Source organism: Mytilus edulis, chromosome 14, assembly GCF_963676685.1.
Source record: "Mytilus edulis chromosome 14, xbMytEdul2.2, whole genome shotgun sequence".
Taxonomy (NCBI): Eukaryota; Metazoa; Mollusca; class Bivalvia; order Mytilida; family Mytilidae; genus Mytilus; species Mytilus edulis.
The window spans coordinates 36,253,624-36,274,871 of NC_092357.1; the positions used below are offsets into that span (position 1 = coordinate 36,253,624).

The 21,248-nt window shown below is 32.9% G+C and overlaps 1 protein-coding gene across 1 annotated transcript in view; it reads left to right on the forward strand.

The window, feature by feature from the left end:
• Positions 1 to 2,515, forward strand: part of LOC139502676 (E3 ubiquitin-protein ligase TRIM45-like) — a 101,382-nt gene extending 98,867 nt beyond the window's left edge. Inside the window, exon 3 of the mRNA XM_071292209.1 lies at positions 2,229 to 2,515. Within this exon, the coding sequence (XP_071148310.1) occupies positions 2,229 to 2,247 (19 nt within the window). The 3' untranslated portion in view covers positions 2,248 to 2,515. The remainder of the gene's footprint in view (positions 1 to 2,228) is intronic.
• The last annotated feature ends 18,733 nt before the right edge of the window (positions 2,516 to 21,248 follow it).

A 21,248-nucleotide genomic window follows, 5' to 3' on the forward strand; every position in this document is an offset into this window, starting at 1 on the left:
TGTGACGTGCAAGGACATTTAATCTTTTTTAGCTCACCCAAATTTGTGCTTGTTCTAAAAACTTAACTTATAATAAATTAATCCTGCTTTTACGGGTAACTTTTGTTGGATGAATAATTCAAATTTTATATAGCTAACATCCAAAGAAGTCCACTAGAACTGGTATATAATATATTCCGAATGCCAATCTAATCATATTAAGAAACAATAAAAGTTGTAACAAAACATATTGGTCATTTCATCAGTAGAACTGGAACATAACATCTTCCCAATGAAGATCAAGCTGTATTTTAAAGTTATGTACGATCTTTTGCAAGACACAACATTTTCGGCCACAAACTGTTTCAATGGTTTATATTATATGCATTCATTTGAAAAAAATGTCTTCTTATCTACATTTTTTCTCTTAAAACGCGTTGTACAATATTTATCTGAGTCGAAATTGTTCGTTAGGATGTAAGGGTGTGAAGGGGGTTATACAAAGTTTATTCAATGGCGAAAATTAAGATAACAAAAATACCAAACTCCGAGGATAATTCAAAACAGAGGTCCTTAATTGAACCGAAATTCAGACACTTTCATAAGCCATATTACCCAAAAAGAAATCGCCGATAGTTTGCTTTTGTTTGCATTTAATTCCTTTCATTATCTTTGCCATCATAGTTTAATTTAGCTGAAAGTAAATGAAACTCGTGGGTCTCAAGGGGTATACAGTGTTGGGGAGTGAAACACACGTTTTTGTAATTCGTCCGCGTCTTTCGAAGCTTTATGAAACCCGTCGTTCACGACAAACGCTTTTTTTGACACAGAACAAAGTTTGTTCGAACTACTCAGATTTCTTGTATTTACAGCACTCTTAAAATCAGATTGTCGGAACAAAAACAAAATGAAATCAACATTTTAATTTTTAATTTCACTTTTAGACAAAATCGGGTCGGCGGATTCGTAAACCAACATATAAAAAATAAAAGGCATAACAGAGCAAATGTGATAGATTTGATACATTTTAGTGATTATTTATCAAAGTATTGAATGCATAAAATTTTTCTTATGATTTGAAAGATATATTTAAACATTCACATATTAATATAAGTCGGGATAAGCTTCAAGACGATCCAACGTCAAAGATGGTGAAAATGATAAATAAATCATATTTTTCATTACTTTCAGTAATTCCGAATGGCTTCAGAAAAACATATATTATGTGGGCCGTGTATGTTTGATGACGTCATGACAGACGCAAGAAGATGGTGCACACATTGTAAAGAAGGGTTATGTAAAGATTGCGAAAAAGTTCACAGGAAAAGCGATTTATCAAAAAAAACATAAGATTGTACCCATTGACGATTACCACGAGTTTGAACATGTTTCGATCTCCAATATCTGTCAGCATCATGGAAAAAATCTGGAATGGTTTTGTAAAACTCATGACAATTGCTTATGTGTTGATTGTAAAACATCAAATCACAAGTCATGTTCTGATATTATATCGATAAGTGTAGCTTCAACAAATGCAAAGCAATCGACTGCTTTATCTGACCTCGAAGATACGATTGAGGGAACATTGCTTAACGTCAAACAATGTATTAAAAATCGTCAATCGGCTACAAAGGAAATCAAAAAACGAGAACTGGAAGTTAAAAACATGGTACTTGAAACCCGAACAAAAATAAACCTCCATCTAGACATGCTAGAGGAAAAGTTGTTATGCGAACTTAAATCAACAACTGATTCTTGTAAATCAACCTACATGAAATTCATTAAGAAACTAGAATCAACAGAAGAAATGCTTACAAAACTAAGGGAACAAACACTACACATGAAAGAATTTTCTTCTGAAATACAAGTATTTCTGGGCACTCGTCAAGTCACTAATCTGATTGCAAGAGAGACGAATTCCATCAAAACTGAGCTTGGGGACGCCAAGGATTATAGGTTTCAAGTAATTCTGAATGAGCTTATCGAGAAATTTGTCAACATCGTACAAAACTTTGGAAAAATAACTGTCTCGGAATTCGACGTCAATTTTGATTTCAAAGACCAAAAAAGCGATCAAGCTCAAATAATGATCAACCTCCCTACAGAGAGAAACATTTCGAACATAAATATTCAGCTAATTAAAACATTTCAAATGGATAGGTCTTATGATATTCGAATACGGGGTTGTGTCATATTACCTAATAGTCGTTTATTGATGTCCAATTTCACAGCAAAACATTATTTAATAGAGTACAGTCAAGCAGGTGAACATATACGTGACATCAAGGTTTCTGAAATGCCGTTTGATATTGCTGTGATAGATCTGTGTAGTATTGCTGTGACGTACGGGAACGCAGCATTCTTAGAAATAATGAATAACAAGACCTTTGCCGTAAATAAGAAAATTAGTTTACCAAAGAGTTGCTTTGGAGTATCTTACGCGGACGAACGACTCTACGTAGCAAATGCATACGATATTGAAGTTATTGATATATCCGGAAGACACCTGGAAACATTAAAAACAGCATCTAATACGGTTGTTGACATAGCAACTTGCAAACACAAAATATTCTACACAGATTTCAAAAAAGACAAAGTACATTGTTGTCGTTTGGACGGAGTAGAGTCATGGCAGTTCAAAAATGAACTAATAACATCTCCACGAGGTGTAGCAGTAGACAATAACAATAACGTGTTCGTTGTAGGATATGAATCAACTAATCTAACAATCATACAGAATGACGGGAAAAAAGTAGAACATTACTCACAGAATCAGATGAACTACTGAATCCACGAGCTGTGTATTATGATACAGATAAAAACACATTACTGATATGCAATATCAAAGGGAAGGTTGCACTGTACAAAGTAGATTAAACTGTTCAAACTATATCACGTATACAAGAAAAAACGTTATGGCATATAATGCATACACGTGAAAAGTAATATTCACACTGGTTGTCTTTATAATAGATATTTTTTTATGGTTAGAATATGACTTAATTTAGGTAATATTGTACAGTACTTGCGTTTGTTTTATGATATTAATATACATAGTTGTCCAACCATAACATAATGCAACAAAGTGAAGGTTAATCAATCAAATCGATTTGATTCCATTTTATTTGAAAATATTTTATAATATCAACTACCAAGTGGTTCGTTATATCCATGTCTGTAATGTCTTTTCAGATTTCAAAACTAGTAATCTATGTTAAGTCGTGAATTATAAAGTCTGAGATTTCTTAACCACAAATTACTTAAAACCTTTACTGAATTCAGCCATGGATACATGTTTTGATTTGAAATGTGTCCATACCTAAAAACATATTACAAAATGAATAAATCCCCATTCTTGTGTTTATGTCATATATAGAGTACATAAAGGAGTAGATCCGGTAAGGGCAAATTTTGGCCTCACATTTCAGGTAATTTAGCAGGACTGAATTATATAAATGATGCTAGTACCCTCTCCGTGTGTATTGTATTGTCAAAAACAGCCCATATTTATGTAACAGAAGTATTCTACTTACCAAAAAATAGCTAAAGATAATATTTTACAATGTTGTAAAAGTACTATATTTTGGGGCCAAAAGGGGTCTTACTTACTTCTTTAGGTGCGACACTACCCCTGTCGATTCCTATATTTGTAGAAGATCATGGTTTTCTCTTACTGTTAAATTTATCCAATTGAAAGTCTGATTTGTTTGTTTTTAAATAGGAGCTTCCGAATCTCTGGGCATTCACATATCTTCATACCTTAACACCTCCTCGTGTTGCTTGTGTTTCGTGCGTGTTCTTTTCATCTGATACCTTTTTATATAATTTGTAAAGTATGCTGTTCTTGATTACACACTGTCTCCGGGTAAGGGAAGGCATCTGCTCAGTCTAAACATGTTTAACCCCGACACATTCTGTTAGTGCTTGTTTTCTATGGAGCCAGCTGTATGTCAGTGATTTAATTTTTACGTATCTGTTTCTTGTACATAGCTTGAAGACATAATACTTGTCCGTTGATTTGTTTCATTGTTGCCTTGTCTGGTCCTTTCAATGCTGACTTTGCGGTATGGGTTTTGATAATTGTTGACGGTTTCTGCAATTAGTGATCATTTCGTATCTCAAGCTAATAAGGTTCATTTATCGGTTTCTAGTAGTTTTTATAGGTTAATAATAAAGTTTAACCCAGAATATACTTTATATTAAGCAAACGAATATAGTTTTTCCTAGATGGATATTATGAATCATAATGTACCATAATGCACTGTTCGATGGAAATAGATTGTAATTGGTCATTTAACATGTTTAGAATATGAAAAAAATATGAAAAGGAACCAAAATTTTTGAATGGTTAAATGTCAATATCGTCTTACTAAATACTTATTGATATACTTTGTTATATATATATTTATCAAAGATAGTGAGACGGGATGTATATTTTAGATATTCGCATTCTTTTGGTTATTATTATTTTGAATATGCTTATATACCATGTATACTGTACTTTAAGTTTTTAGTATCTTGATATTTTTGTAGAAGTGCGATTATTATTCAGTAAAACGTTAAGTATTTTCTCTCAATTAAACCAGAAAAAAAAACAAGATGTTTCATCGATTAATTTTGGCATATGATAGCAATGATAAGGTATCAATATGATGACAACTAACAAGATGCAATTAAAATTATATTAAAATTTCAAACCAATAAAACATAGTTATAACGTGTTACTTCATCTAAAAAAATTGAAACAATGACACGTCCCTTTTTTATCAAAACTAAATGTTCTGTTTTTAACAAGGGAAAAGCTAAACATTGTTTTCATTAGTTCTATGTAAATCAAATGTTATTATTTCCTATCTTTGGAGATTAAATCGTCTCAGTCGCCCCTCAGATACGAGAAGCTTATATCAAATACACCCCCTTTAAAACAATAAAAATGTATTCGTACTTTGAACCAAATACTATTTATCCTGTACTCGTGTATGTATCTTAACTGACATGTGCTGGGGATAACTCGATTAAACATTGACAAAATATAAATCTGAACAATGCCAATGCAATGCATATATGTGTCACTCGTCAGTAGAGCACACATTTCAATGGTAAGATAAAGTTTAAATGACAGATTGGGTCGAATTTATTTTGGGATAAAGGACATTAAATGGATATTCTGTTTAACATGTTTAAATAACTTGAGTTACCCACATCTGCTTTTCTTCCAGAACAACCATGTTTTGATGGTGTTCGTGTAGACAGTCTTTAGTTTCCGATATGGTTATACTAGACATGTTACGAAAAGGTATATACACGACGCTGAGGTTGACAAATTACACTTTAAATGTGGGGACTGTGTCAAAACACAAAAGAGATTACCTGTGTTTACATTGAATATTATTTAAAAACTGCATTGATCCTTTTGGAGGCAATTCCGTATGGAACGACTATTCAATAACATTTGTACCATAAGACATATAAGAAATAGATATTAATAAATTCCATAATATTTTTAAGAAACTCTAATGCAAAAAAATTAGGGGGGACGGTCATGTAAATGCAGTAGATGTGCGGGGCAACGGAGACACGGGGTACATACGTATGTGAATTCTTCGGCGAGCCCTTAATAGACAATGCAAATGATCTTAGGTATTATAATCTGTTTTATACCTACTAGTGAATATATATGAAACGGTCATGTTTATAATTATAGTTATGAAAAGCAAACAAGGAAGTGTATGTATTTTTACTCAGTTGTTTGCCATCTAAATTTTAATCTAACGGGGTCTGTTTTAAAACACCTAAAACACGATTTCTATACAATTTCAACTTGAAATATGTTGCATTATAGTTTAAGAAAACTTACTCCCGGTCATATAGCTTCGAAGGCATGTATTTTCTTCCTTTAGTTCCTTCAAACTTTGTCGTAATTTAAACAGTTTCAGCTCAATTTGTATTTTCTTTATAAGGTGTTTGTGATTGATTGATTGTTGGTTGATTAACGTCCAGTGGCAAATATTTCATATATGTTCAGAACGATAAGAGGTCTGTGTAAAATATGAATCACTACTGACCGGTTGAACAACCCATGAAGAGTTTCAAAAACATTACATAAAGACTTTGCATTTACACAGTACCTTATGCAGATATTTTGTATTTTATTAATTCCTGAAACGTTTTGTTGAAATTGGATTAAATTTGAAAAAGGCAGGACACGAGTTTTGAGTTAAAAAAAAAAAGCAAACTGAGCCAAAAAAAAAAGGCAAGATGACAATTTATGTGAAAAAAAAGCAGGAGAAATTAATAAAAAAAAGTCCGGACAGAATAGGGCGATAAAAAGGCAGAAAATATATTACAAACATGTTTAAGCCTGCAGTACATTTTTTAGTTGCCTGTGCTAAGTCAAGGGCCTGTAGTTCAGTGGTTGTCGTTGGCTACTGTCTGTCATATGTGTTCCTCGTAAATGGTTTTGTTTTAAATTATTTCACTTTTTCGGGATCTTTAATAGTCGACTACTAGTATACGGTATAGGTTTTTCTCATTGTCAAAGACCTTATGATTGCTAGTAGATAGATCATGGATAGATGTTTCATTGTCACTGATACCACATCTTATTATTTTTGTAAACTACGCGGGGAAAATATGAAACCACGCTTTTATTTAACTGCTTTCACTATCAGAAGAGTCCAGAGTCATTCCCAGGTCTTTAAGAACTTTCGGCATAGTTTTTTCTAATAAACTTGTAATGCAGCAATCGATTTTCTTTAGCAAAATCAAGAGTTGTGCGTTATGCGCGTTTTCTCTTTTTATAAATAAATGCCTTGATTCCAATTCTTTGGAAAATATATGCTCCCAATATTTCTTGGCTAACCGTAGAAAATTGGCGCCAACTACGCGGTGGGTGGCATACATTACCCACAGCGTTAGCTGCAATCGACGGAACCTCTCATGCTATTTACAGACGACAGACTGAGCCTCAAGAGCAATCTGACTCCGGACACAAACACAGACATTGCATTCATACACAGGTGATTGATGCCAACATAAATCATATAAGATTCATTCGAAGTGGTTTCCTAGGACACCAAAATGATGTCAAACAGTATAATCTATTGCTTTTAATTGGACCAGGTTTGGAGTTAGATTTCCCCTAGAATTTATCATCTTAGCGGATAAGAAAATGTTTAAAAAAGTAATTTGAGTATATTAGAGTATCGGGTATATGTCGAACACGCTATAAGGCGCTTAAAACTTTCAGAGTCATTGGAAGATTACGGAGACACCCGAGAGAAAAAATGAACCAGACTGTAGAGCTTTGTGTGGGATTAGTGGAGCGACAGATTGAACTTTTTCAGGAACTGTAATACAACAATAAAACTAATATCTAACTGGCTTACTATGTATATATTATCAATATAGAATCGAATGAACTTGTATAACTCTCAGCCCTCCTTTTTCTAGCCCACCCCGCACTCCTGCACGCGTACACCTTTCATGTCTTATGAGAGCCAGTAATGATATCACAAAAGCAATTGTCACATAGGATGTTAAATGATGATGTTCTAAATAATGTGATTTGAATTAACCAAGACGCACAGGATTTAAATGTTACCTGTTTAAATCTATAATCAGTGTTTTGACACCGTCCCAAAATTTAAAGTCTAATTTGTCAACCTCAGCGTCGAGAATATACCTTTTCGTAACATGTCTATTTATAAATTTACTGTTTACAAATTTTTGAATTTTTTGAAATACTAAGGCTGTTCTACCTCAGGCATAGATTACCTTAGCTGTATTTGGCAAAACTTTTAGGAATTTTGGTCCTCAATGCTCTTCAACTTCATACTTTATTTTGGCCTTTTTAACTTTTTTAGATTCGAGCGTCACTGATGAGTCTTTTGTAGACGAAACGCGCGTCTGGCGTATATACTAAATTTTGTCCTGGTATCTATGATGGGTTTATTTTTCCTACGTTGTGTTTGTTTTCTATTGAATGTCTGCTGGTCCTTTCTTTTTTAGCCAGAACGATGTCAGTTTATTTTCGACTTATGAGTTTGCATTTCTCTTTTGTATTCTTCTCTTCTGATTCATTATTTGTAATATTCAATGATTTTTGGTATATAAAATTAATAAAAACAAGGCGTAAAATTTGAAACAGATGTTTCTTGAAATAAAATGTAACAGTAAAAACTAAATAAGTGATTTTGGTATGGTGTAAGATATATTATTACGAACATTGTATATTTCGGAACCTCGATTTTTACCATGATCAAATTCATAAGTAACATTGAAATTGCGTATTTTTACAAAATTTGCATTACATTCATAATTAAAAACAAGAATAGATAAAGATATGCCCTATGCTTCTTTACTTATGTTGTTCTGTTATACCACTGTCAAAGGTTAAGATAAGGGTTGGTGCGCCTTCATACTTGTTCAATCCTGCCACAATATGCATGCGCCTGTCCAAAGTCAGGAGCCTGTAATTCAGTTGTTGTGGTTTGTTGCTGTATATTATATTGATACCTTAATATAAGTGTGTTTGTCAGGAATTGCTACAGTTACTGTTATTTGATTTAAGGATGTTCGCTATTCTGTTTTAAAATAAAATACTTTTAAATAGATTGTTATAAATAGTATATAGGTTATGGAACTAAATAAGCACTTAAAACGAAGGGTCTGTTTGCTCGTTTAAAAAATTTAAGCCATCTAAAATTTGGCGGAAATTAATTCTCTCTAGACTTTTCGTACATATAACCTTTGCACCTTTTTCTTTCAAAAACTATGAAAAAATAACAAGGATTTGCTAGATTTTCAAATATGGCTTTTGAAACTATATGTAATAAAATTATGAAAAGGAAATTAGGTGTTAGCGTGCAACATTGTTGAATGGCACTGCATGAATAAAACCAGAGGAATCCGATAACTGGCAAAAATTTAAAATTAAAACCAATAGGAGCAAATTACAGGGGACTCGCGGTTAAAATCAATTTTTATTTAAATATAGGATTTTGCTGTATTTTTCTATAAATGAACTTTAAATGGGGTCACCGTTCATTTTAGCCCAAAATCTGCGTTCGAAAGAAGCAAACGCTTTTGTACAGCTGCTTTTTTCTATTGAAATTATAGGAGAAATAGAGGTAATATCGAAATAAAAAAAAAAGAACTAAATTACAGAAATCGCTTATATTTTACAATAGTTTAGATTGATTACAGCTTATTTGATAAATATAATAAAAAAAATAGGTCACCGATGAGTAAAAAGAGAAATTTCAATCTTAATGCAAAAAGAAAGCATTTTCCACCAAAGGGAGATAATTTGGAGTTTTTTCACTGACATACATTTTAAAAGTCATCTGGGTCAAAAATGAATTGAATTTTTTGGTTGATTGTTGTACCATTTGATAGAGTAACAACTAATGAAGTAATACATAAAATTTGTAGTGACATTTTTTTTCTTCATTTTTTGCTGATATTTTTGTTCCCTAGAGCCTCCTAAAGGAATGTTTTACGAAACATGTGGTTATTGAACGCATTGTCCTAACATTCATAGTGGTATTTAGGATGTTATAGCATCACTGATATCCATTGCAATTGAGCACATACGTTAAGGTAAATCGCTTTCATTGATGAGCCATATACAATTTCTATATTTGGCATGACGATTTTAGCAAGTCTGATATAAAAACTTGGTACGTTTGCTCTATGAAATCACTAATAAAAGAATCCAATGATTTGGTTTTATTGATTGATGATTCACGCCACTTTAACAAGAGGGCACATACTGAAATGACTCGCCTTCTTTACTAATCATTGATATTATGTTGATAGTCCTAAATATAAAGTTTTATTACAACTGTCATATGACATTAATCAAGAAAACTAAACCTTGACCACTGAACCATGAAAATGAGGTCAAAGTCAGATGAACCATGCCAGGCAGATATGTACAGCTTACAATTTTTCCATCAACAAATTTAGTTGACCTATTGATTATACTTATAACAGACAAAAACACAAAACTTAACACTGAACAATGAACCGTGAAAATAAGGTCAAGGTCAAATAAATTCTGCGCGACTGACATAAAGATTATAAAATATTTCCATACACCAAATAAAGTTGACCTGTTGCATATAGTAATAGAAAATAAAACCAAAACTCAAAATCTTAACTTTGACCACTAGACCAAGAAAATGAGGTCAAGGTCAGATGACACTTGTCAGCTAGACATGTACACCTTACAATCATTCCATACACCATATAAAGTAGACCTATTGCATATCGTATATGAAAAACAGACCAAAACACAAAAACTTAACTATCACCACTGAACCATGAAAATGAGAACAAGGTCCGATGACACCTGGCAGTTGGACATATTAGTCTTATTGCTGATAGTAACGGAGATATGGACTTGACCACCAAAACTTAACCTTGTTCACTGATACATGCCTGTCTGACGGGCATAAGGGCCTTCCGAGGTAAGCACATACCACATATAGTTATCCTATTACTTATAATAAGAGTGAATTTAACCTTTCAAAAAATCTTTTTTCAAGTTGTCACTGAACCATGAAAATGAGGTCAAGGGCATTGGACATGTGACTGACGGAAACATCGTAACATGAGGCATTTATATACCAAGTATGAAGCATCCAGGTCTTCCACCTTCTAAAATATAAAGCTTTTAAGAAGTAAGCTAGTGCCACCGCCGCCGGATCGCTATCCCTATGTCGAACTTTCAGCGACAAACATGTCGCAGGCACGACAAAAACTATTGTGCTTTTTGTGGCGATCATTTTGTATTGGTGGGGGAAACCACAGTCCCTGGGAAAAAACACTGACCTTTGATAGGAACTTTTCATTTTTGTTCAATATAATATGGTACTCTTTTGTGGAAAAAAATTATCCGGAAGGTAAAACGTTTTCAAAAAAGCTGATTGTATGGCATACATTTAATTACCATTGTAATTAAAGACATCAGTAGTATACTGTTGTTCAAAAGTCATAAACCGATTAAGAGAAATCCAATCCGGGTTTCAAACTATAATCGAAGGAAACTCATCAACAGACAAAATATAAAAAAAGAAGATGTGATATGGTTGTCAATGAGACAACTCTCTGCAAGAGGCCAAAATGACTCGGACATTAACAACTATAGGTCACCGTACGGTTATTATAAACACCGATTGTAATTCAAACCACGATTTGTTAAGATTTTCATTTATTTGAAAGTATACATGTGATATCATGGCTTTTGCCAAATAAACAGTTAAAGTTCTATTGAATCATCGCTACAATAAAGAGACATTATTTATGATTGAATCAATTACCAAAAACTGTTCACGAAACTTTTAAAGCAAGCCAAATTTTATTATATTCATTTGTAGGATAGTTGAAAAGAAAAGGTTTAAAATTGTGTCGGTTCATGTAATATTGTCACTCATACAATGAACTATGAATGGTCCTTTTTGTTTTGTACATGAAAAACAGATAAGACCACTGTGAGCATTCCATCATTTGGTTTTAATTGAAATATATACAAAGAGTTTATAAGTGAGAAATAAAATAATTTAAAGGTCAATTGCTATCAGTAGCTACATAAGTCATGTTCTGATGTCATATCAATTAGTGTTGCCTCTTCAAATGCAAAGCAACCGACTGCTTTATCTGATCTGGAAGAGGCGATTGAAAGAACATTGCTTAACGTAAAACAATGTGTAAAAAAAAACGACAAACCGCGTCAAAGGAAATTGAAAAACAAGAATTCGTGGTCAAAAACAAGATACTTGAAACGAGAAACAAAATAAACCTTCACCTAGACAATCTAGAGGAAAAGTTATTAATCGAATTTAGATCAATATATCACACTTGTACATCAACTTATAATAAATCATTCAAGAGACTAGAATCAGCGGAGGTATTGCTCATCAAACTTAGAGAACAAACACGTAGCATGAAACAATTTTCTTCTGATATAAAAGTGTTTCTTGGAACGCGTCAAATCAGTAAGCAGATCAAAAGCGAAATAGAATCAATAAAAAATTAAATTGGTGCTACTCATGATTATGAATTAAAAGTAGCCATTCATAGCCAAATCGAGAAATTTTCAAATGAAGTTGAAAAATTTGGTCAAATAAAGGTCTCCGAAAAAATCGTCGATTTGGAATTCAAAGACCTTCAAATCGAACACGCTCAAATCGGGATCATCGTCCCGATGTCTGACACCATATCCAACATCTATAATACTAAAATAACGAGTTCCAATTTATCAGCCGTCATCGGGTAAAAACGACAAATCAAAGAATTCAACTTGATATATATCTAATATAGGACAAAAGTGTAGATTAAGAATTACACCACTCCAGACCCTTTTGTTTTCCACATAATTAATATTGCCAATAATTAACAAGTTCCGGGTCGAATCCGATACTGATAGTATATTCACCTGTTACCTCTTACCTTATATGTACGTTCCGCATCTGACAGGCGCACCACCAAACGTTGTATTTGATTTTGCTCTATACACGGGTCATAATCACAGGGTCGACACAACTAAATTCAATCATTTTCAAATTGTTCCCTATTGTAGTTTTTACGAATACTAAAAATTTGGACTTAAAATAAGGCGTATGGGTGCAGTTTTCAATTTGTTAGCGGGCATGACATAAAACAGCGAATCAAAGAATTGAACTTTATTGGACAATGCTGTTGATTAAAATACTCAATTCCAGGACCTGAATATTACCAATAATTGAAAAGTTCCAGGTCGACGGGTTCAAACAGAAAGATTTGAAAGCAGAGAAAAATGTGTATCTTATAATCGGCACGACTTTATCAGATGACAATACCAATACTAAAATAAGGCTTACGCATAGTTATATACTTTAATTCAGTCACGGACCCGCGATATCACGGGTGTGTTCTAGTAAAATTGAAGTTGATTGATATATTTGAAATACAGAGCAAACATGCCATTGAAAAAAAACTTTGAAATTAGCGATGCCATCAACTCAAGTTCGTCACATCGCTACTAGTAAGGACAGAATAATTAACACAAATAACGATATCAACAAAGTCTATTGTTGTCGTTTGAATGATGAAAAATTATGGCAGTTTGAAAGCGAATCCATTAAATTTGTACAAGGGGTTGTATTAGACAATAACAATAACGTGTATGTTGTAGCTGTTCATTCAAATAATCTAACTATAATCATGATAATACATCATGATGAGAAAGCAAGCAAGACATTACTGAAAGAATCGGATGGACTGACACATTCAATAGCTCTGACCTTTGATAAGGACAAAAACAGCATTACTCATATGTTCTATTGAAGGGAAAAGTTACCTTGCAAAATTCGTTTAAAACCTCTTGTTTCTGACTAACAGAAAAAGTTCCAGTTTCTAAGCTTTGTTAAAAGAGTTTAAAATAAATTCATGGAGGTCTATCATAAGGTTTTATAAAGGGGTGGTATTTTGGAGAACATAATAGGCTTATTTTTTGACATTTTTGAAAAAGGCAGAAGATGATAATCTACTAGGTCTTTTAATTTTATTAGACTTTGAGAAAGCCTTCGATGCTCTTGAATTGGCATTTATAGACAATTGAAACTGATCTCAATTTTTTAATATTGGTCAGGGTGTTAGTCAATGCAATCCTATATCTCCTTATATCTTTAAATTATGTTTAAAACTTATGAGCGCTGCACTTAAAAATTACCAAGAGATAAATAGCACGAAAATAAGTTATTCAGAATATCTACTAAACCAGTATGACTCATGTCTTTTAGTAGACGAGAATGAAAAAGGGGGGTTCAAAATGCTTGATATAGAAAAAATGTTTTGTTATTCACAAATAAAGATGACAGGGATAAATAAACTTTAAGACCCGTTTAAAATATCCCCAAAGAAAACTCTGTTAATAGGTCAATACAATGGATTTGGAGCAGACAAAATATGGTTGATGACTCCTGATGGTATCCAAAATATTTCTACAAGTTTTAATAACTTTTGGACAATATTTAACTAAACTGGATCATGAAACAATCCATATGCCTAAAAAAGAGTTTGACAATCACATAAATAAATAATAAAATGGCTGAAGTTCGAATAAGGAGCTTTCTTTGTATATGATTTATCTGATGGAAACAGTGATTTTTTTAATTGAAAGGAATTCTGCAGAAAATATTCTCTTAATATCAATTAACTGGTATACTATTCTACACTTCATATAATAAAAAAAGAGCTTGGACAGATCTAATCACTGCTTTAGAGAAAATAATGTACATATCTAATGAAAAATAAGAATTTATTCAAAATAATAAAACAAATCATATCAATTCCTTCATAAAAAAAATCTTGTCAAAGCATATAGAACATCCTACAAAAAAAACAACAAAATGTGAAAAGAATTAAGCACGCATATAGAAAAAATAGGATTTTATTTAAAGTATACTCTGGTGGATAAACCTGGTTTTTTTTGGGGGGGGAGGGGGGGGGGGGTCTAGGCAACCTCTTTTGCCATTTGATAAGGAGTTCAGTATTTTTGTGATTTTACTTTTGATGACGTTGGTTCTGAAAGGATAAAATCGAAGAATAGGTTATGTGTATTCATGTAATGTACAAAAAGGGAAAGTAAATATAATGCCACACAGTAGAACGTGCCACATAAAGTACAATTCGTTATCATGGTGTACTGTTACACCACTGTCCCGGGTTAGGGGAGGGTTGGGATCCCGCTAACATGTTTAACCCCACCACATTCTCTATGTATGTGCCTGTCCCAAGTCAGGAGCCTGTGATTCAGTGGCTGTCGTTTGTTTATGTGTTGCATATTTGTTTTTTGTTCATTTTTTGTACATAAATTAGACCGTTTGTTTTCTCGTTTGAATTTTATTGTTATTTCGGGGCCTTTTATATCTGACTATGCGGAATTGGATTTCCTCATTGCTGAAGGCCTTACGGTGACCTATATTTGTTAATTTCTGTGTCATTTGGTCTCTTGTGGAGAGTTGTCTCATTGGCAATCATACCACATCTTTTTTTTTTTTTTATATCTTCACAATCTCTGTGAGAAATGACGACAAAACAATTTTAAACATCAACAAAAACTTGTTATCATGATTGAATAACTCGATACATGCAGTCATTATAATTCAAATAGTATCATTGCGGAATAAATTTTCACTTGTATAGATTTTGTTTGCTGGTAGCCCTTTGTTTCAGCGTGTATGCATGCTTTGTTATAAGATACACCGTTTTGGCAAGGCACAAATAACATTTGCCAGATACTCCTGATCTAAAGACCAGATTTCAAAACAGCATGTATATGCATGCCAAAATTTTCAGCAGGTAATAAACCAATGTATTAACCCTGTTATAGTCTTTTTATGTTACAACAAATGATAATATCATAGGTAGTCATTGCTTATTCTTAACCTATGATCCTTTTGTGTTATTGACTTTTAGTCGGAAAGAGACAACATATGTTGAAGTTGTATGTCTTATGCATTGTAATGAATTTCTTAACGTGACGTTTATTAGTTTTAAAAAATATGACTTTGATTATGCTTCAAGAAACTGCGATAATTAATGTACCGATGCTTTGCATTTGTGACGTTTTGATTTTTGTGTTAGATCGTGTCTATAGGATTTACAGTTTAATTTTATGCAGTAACGTTACACATTTAATAAAGGATAGCTAGAGGTTTGACTACTAGGAAGCATGATTTACACCTCTGCATTCTGTATATGCCTGTTACAGGTTCGAACATGTGTAATCGATCTATAAAAGCCCAAATATGCAAGTGACACGTCACAAAATCTTAACGTTACAATATAGGACAAAAGTGACGTTCCCACGTTGTGTTCGCGCCGTATTTACAACATTCTGGGGGCCGCAAAAAGATAGATTTCAATAAACAATACAATGTGAATAAGAAATTTCAAATTTATCATATTTCTTGACACTTGAAAACTAAAGTCTCTATGTATAGAAAATAATTACTGTCTCTGTATAGTGGTATTAAAATTTAACACTTTAACACTTAATTACGATCCACATTTCATAGTTAACAGTTCACATCTATTCTGAATCATCTCGATTTGCTGGTAGATTCATCCTCAACATCTTTAAAACTCACTAAACGTCTTGTTGGACAGTCAAATGTCTTGTACGGTACTTCGTTCACACGCATCTTCTTTTTTCTAACTCGATGGTGCGGTATGTAATGTTTTGTTTTTCAGTTACATCCCGCGTTATCAATTCTTCCAACGAAACTTCTATTCTCTTTGTTCTTTATTGTATTGTAAGCTTTTACGATACTTGCTTCCTTTTACGGACCGGATAGAAGGTAGCCTAGATTTGATTTAACTGCGGTAGGTCCATCTCCGCGGATGAGTTTGTCTCCAACAAACTGCCAATACAATGTAGTAATCTGCTGCTATCAAAGCGTCAATTTCGAATATATTTTTGTCTGTGATCGGATGAGCCAGATTTAATCCTTGTATATATACTAGTCAACAAAAGAAACGATACAAGACCTTTTTTTCAAATTTAAGATAGAGTTTTCCGTTTATAGGACCAATATAGAAGGTAGTAATACTTAATCATTATGGAAATATAAATCCGTTTAAAAAAAATATTTTTTTGCTTTCGTGATGTTTTTTGACGATTTTTTTTGTTTTTTACAAAATTTACATAAAACGACAATCTGAAAAACAAAAGTTTCAACTAATGATGCCAACCTCTCATTTAAAGGTAAAGACAATGTTTGCCATCAATTTGTTTTTAAAAATCATACAGTTTCTTCGTTTACTTGTTTACCAAAGTTCGGCCCCACGAGAAATCGTTAAAATGTATACATTATCAACTGATTTACCATAGACAGTATGTGTAAAGTGATATTCAAAAAGCGGTCACAATCTTAAAACTAATCCGAAATGTTCCAAATTTACTGTGTGTTGTTTTCATACCCAAAGCATTGATTTAAGACAAAAATAAAAAAATTTTTTTTTTGCATTTTTTGAGATTTCAAAAAACACTTTTTTTCCCAAAAATTTGAAAAAACAATGTTTCAACCCATTAGTTACAACATGAAACACAACTTGATTAGCATATTGAATATTTTTAAACAAAGTTGAAATTTTATTTAGTACTTAGAAAATTACGTGTCGATTTTTTATTCAACTTTCCGCAAAACTTATTTGCACCCTATAGTCGTTTACAGGGAATTTAGATACTTTCCGACAAGTTTTGATTTTCATTATCACATGTGCATACATTGCAAATGAAAGTTTTTTAAAATAGTGTATTTCATTTTGTTTTATATTTAATACTTTTTGATAAATTTTATTTCAAAGTCGTGTATCGTTTCTTTTGTTGATTAGTATACATGTACTTCTTTTTAGTCAAGTCTAATTTGCGGATATGATTTTTTTCTGTTTTTTCGACTTTCAGCTTTAGTGTCATAGCAAGATCTTCTGTTATGAACGAACGTTGCGCACCTTCATCAAAAAGTATATTTGCGTCGATACATATACTCTCGGACCAATCGGGTGTAACTGCAGTTTAAAAATACGGTAGAATTTGCGTTATGCGATTTGTGAAGAATTTTTGTGTCGTCTTCTGTTTTTCTCTCTTTATCATTCACAATGTTAACATTTAAGAATTGTGATAATTCAGTAGTATGCTCGTGTTCATGCTCGTCGTTTTCGATACGATTTGCGATTTGATTCATGCAAGTTCCACTTTGGACATGTGTTCTTCTGTAATCAACTATTGATTCATTGCATATGCTGGTATGATATTTTTTCTTACAATGACGGCATACATGTATAGATTTACATTCATTAACTCGGTGCATACCGAGACAATTAAAGCAAAGAATGCTGCGTTTTACGATATTTATCCGTTCGTTTGTGTCTGTAATCCGTGTACAGTTCACCGGTGCGAAGATTTCTTGACAATATATACATGGTCTCGCTGTTATAACACGTTGGTTACTGTTTACATAATCCACTCTTCTTGGCGTATATGATTCTTTTCCGTAAGATTCATGTGATTCAACGAGAAACGTTCATGTAGGCGTGGTGGAATAGCTTTGTCGGATACCGTAATCCTGACCTGCTACGATAATTTTTATCTCATGCTGAATAGATTTGCGTAAATCTGATAAAGTCAGAGTAATTGATCCATGTTTTCGCGGTAGATGTTGCCTCACTTCTCCGGGAAGCTTGCTCAAATTGTTGGGACTAGTAATGTGCATTTCGTGTCTTGCTATTGGCCTAACCCGTCTAATCCGCGTACGGATGCCTCTAAGCGATCATAAAAGACGTGTAAACTGGCTAAATCATTATTTTCGGGTGTGATGTATAGCAATGCTTTCATGTGAGCTTGTAAAATTTAACTAGATTGTCCGTATCTTTCTTTTAATATGTTTACTGCCTCCTTAGTGTTTGCCAATGCGAACCCATCAATAGTATATGAAGTTTCACCTCCAAGTTGTGATTTTACATAATTGAATTTCTGAATATCCCGGAAGACTCGGGTTCAGATGTACTGCTGATTCGAATCCCAGAATGATTGCAATTCAAGAATGTTTCCACTGAAATTGGGCAAAGTTAATTTCGGAAGGTGGTGTGTTTGATTACTGAACGTTGACAGTGATGGTGCGATAAAACTCTGTTGCTGATTTTCAATACATAAAGTTGGAATGAAGGGTGATGCTTCATAATTCAATGTTTGATATGATGAAGTAGACTACTGATTTTTATGATTATTCGAATTGTCTAAATTCTGTATTCTGTAAGTGTTTTAGTTTAGTTTATAAATCTAAAGTGTACTCATCTGTGTTACGAATTTCTTCTTCAATATCCTCTGTATCGATTGCACTTATTATTTGTTGATTTAAATCTTCCAAAAGTTTCTTTTCTTGTTCCACACTTTCGAATGTTGCTAAAAGATCTACCCTGGCTAACTCCGCTGCGTTTTTCAAATTGTCGATTTTCCGTAAATGTCTTGTAACTACACTTCTGTTCGCTTTCCTAATCGATTACAGCTTATTCAAATCCTGGTCATGGCACCAAAATATCGGGAATGCGTGAATTAAGTAAGAAAACGCTGCATGTTCTAATATGTGTAATCGATCTATAGAAGCCCAAGTATACAAGTGACACGTCACAAAGTCTTTAAGTTACAATATAAGACATAAGTGACGTTCCCGCGTTGTGTTCGCGCCGTATTTACAACACCTGTTACAGGTCGAAACCTGTGTTTCAGGTATTTTTCGATGTTAATCCCTGGTATTTAAGCTTTTTGTTTATTAATTTAGCATAAATCAGGCCTTTGGTTTTCAAGTTTGATTGTGTTTTCCAGTTTGTCATATTTATGGTAGACCTACTTTATTTATGTCTTCGAAATAAATTTGCTGATTATGCAGGTCCTTTCTGGAGAAGTTTGCATATCGAAAACACTACTTAAAACAAAAATATAAAGCAACAGCAACGCTTATAATCTTGAAGTGAACTCAGCTACTCCGGAAGGCTAACCACGATATGGTATATTAATTATACTCATATAATTTGATTTTATCATTTGATTTTGTCATTTGATTAGGGACTCTCCGTTTTGAATTTTCCTCGGAGCTCAGTATTTTTGTGATTTAACTTTATACTTCATCTGGTTTAAATCTGTTTTACTGAAATTTAATGCCATTGACTTTTAACTTGAGATGATACAGTTTGATTGCAAATGAGACAACTATAAAACTGAGACTACACACTTTTGTGCTAGTATATATGGGTCATCGTGCGACCTTCAACAATAATCAAAACCTTTACATATTCTCTTGCTTATAATGTCACATTTGCGACGACATAAATAGAGTATACGTGGGTATCCCATAAACCCATCATAGATAACAGAAGCACGTTTCGCCTATAAAACACTCGATTCGAATCATAAACGTTGAAATGAACAAATAAAACACGAAGTTAAAATGAATTGAGGACCAATATACGAAGTGTCTTTGTTGTATCCAGGGAAAATATTTGTACAGTAATTTATGTTAATAACCAGTCATGGTGATATCATTTACAAAGGAAACACGTATAGGAATCATCTTTCACATTATTCTTTCTTGGTAAGAACTTTAATAGATAAAAATTATGATTATTTATTGTTGTGTAATGATGATTGAATCCGTTTTGTACGCTTATTTTGTTGTATGATAGAAGTTCTCGCCTGTGATATATATTTGTTTTTATCATAAAGCCTAATAATATTGTGTAATGTAGGTTCACTATGAACAAATGTTTAACAGCCACTCGTAGATACTTTTTCAAGTGCAATAATGTACTAATATTTGTAAGAAAACTCTAGTAGACATCTACTATACACATGTTGACAACTTTTTATTTATAATATGAAAATAATAAACAAATCAAAGGCCTTCGTGGATTTTTTCGATTCTTAGGCCACACCACTTTAATTTCTTCTTCTCGAAATTTTATGAGGCATAGCTTAAAAGATAAAGGCGAGCGAATATACCTTTTTTTGGTGAACAAATAAATCAAAGGTTGTGACAATAGTGATCAAAAGAAGAAGGTATAAAACTGGATTTACAACTTGTATTTTGACATTTCTTCAATTAATCAACTGCTGATTGTTTTTTTTTCTATTCACCAAGACATGTAATGCTTACTTTTAATTGCAGCATATATATGACTTATATTACTGTTAGTTTCTGAGGACATCATATATTGAACTGATATAAATAGCTGAATTATCATTTCAACTGCTTTAAATGATCTCCGTTGAATTGTCATAGATATCTTTCCTCCTTCACTAGAAATGAATTATAACTAGCAGCACAATGGTGTCTTGCAAGAAGCAGGCACTTCTCATCCTTCCGGAACACCTGCGATTACCATAAGTTTTTCGGGTTAGAGCTGTATCATGAGTGTAAATTTTATTTGTTAGTGTTATGCATGTATGATGGTTGTCTGTGTCTCCGTCGTCTTGGTGTTCTCATTTTGTTCTTTGTCTCTTTAGCACTTTGTATATAATTAAGATGAGGTATGAGTGACAATAAGATAATTCTTCATTCAATAGTTATCAAAGGTACCAGGATTATAATTTAATACGCCAGACGCGCTTTTCGTCTACATAAGACTCATCAGTGATGCTCAGATCAAAATAGTTATCAAGCCAAACAAGTACAAAGTTAAAGAGCATTGAGGATCCAAGACATAATATATTGAACTGTTTAAAG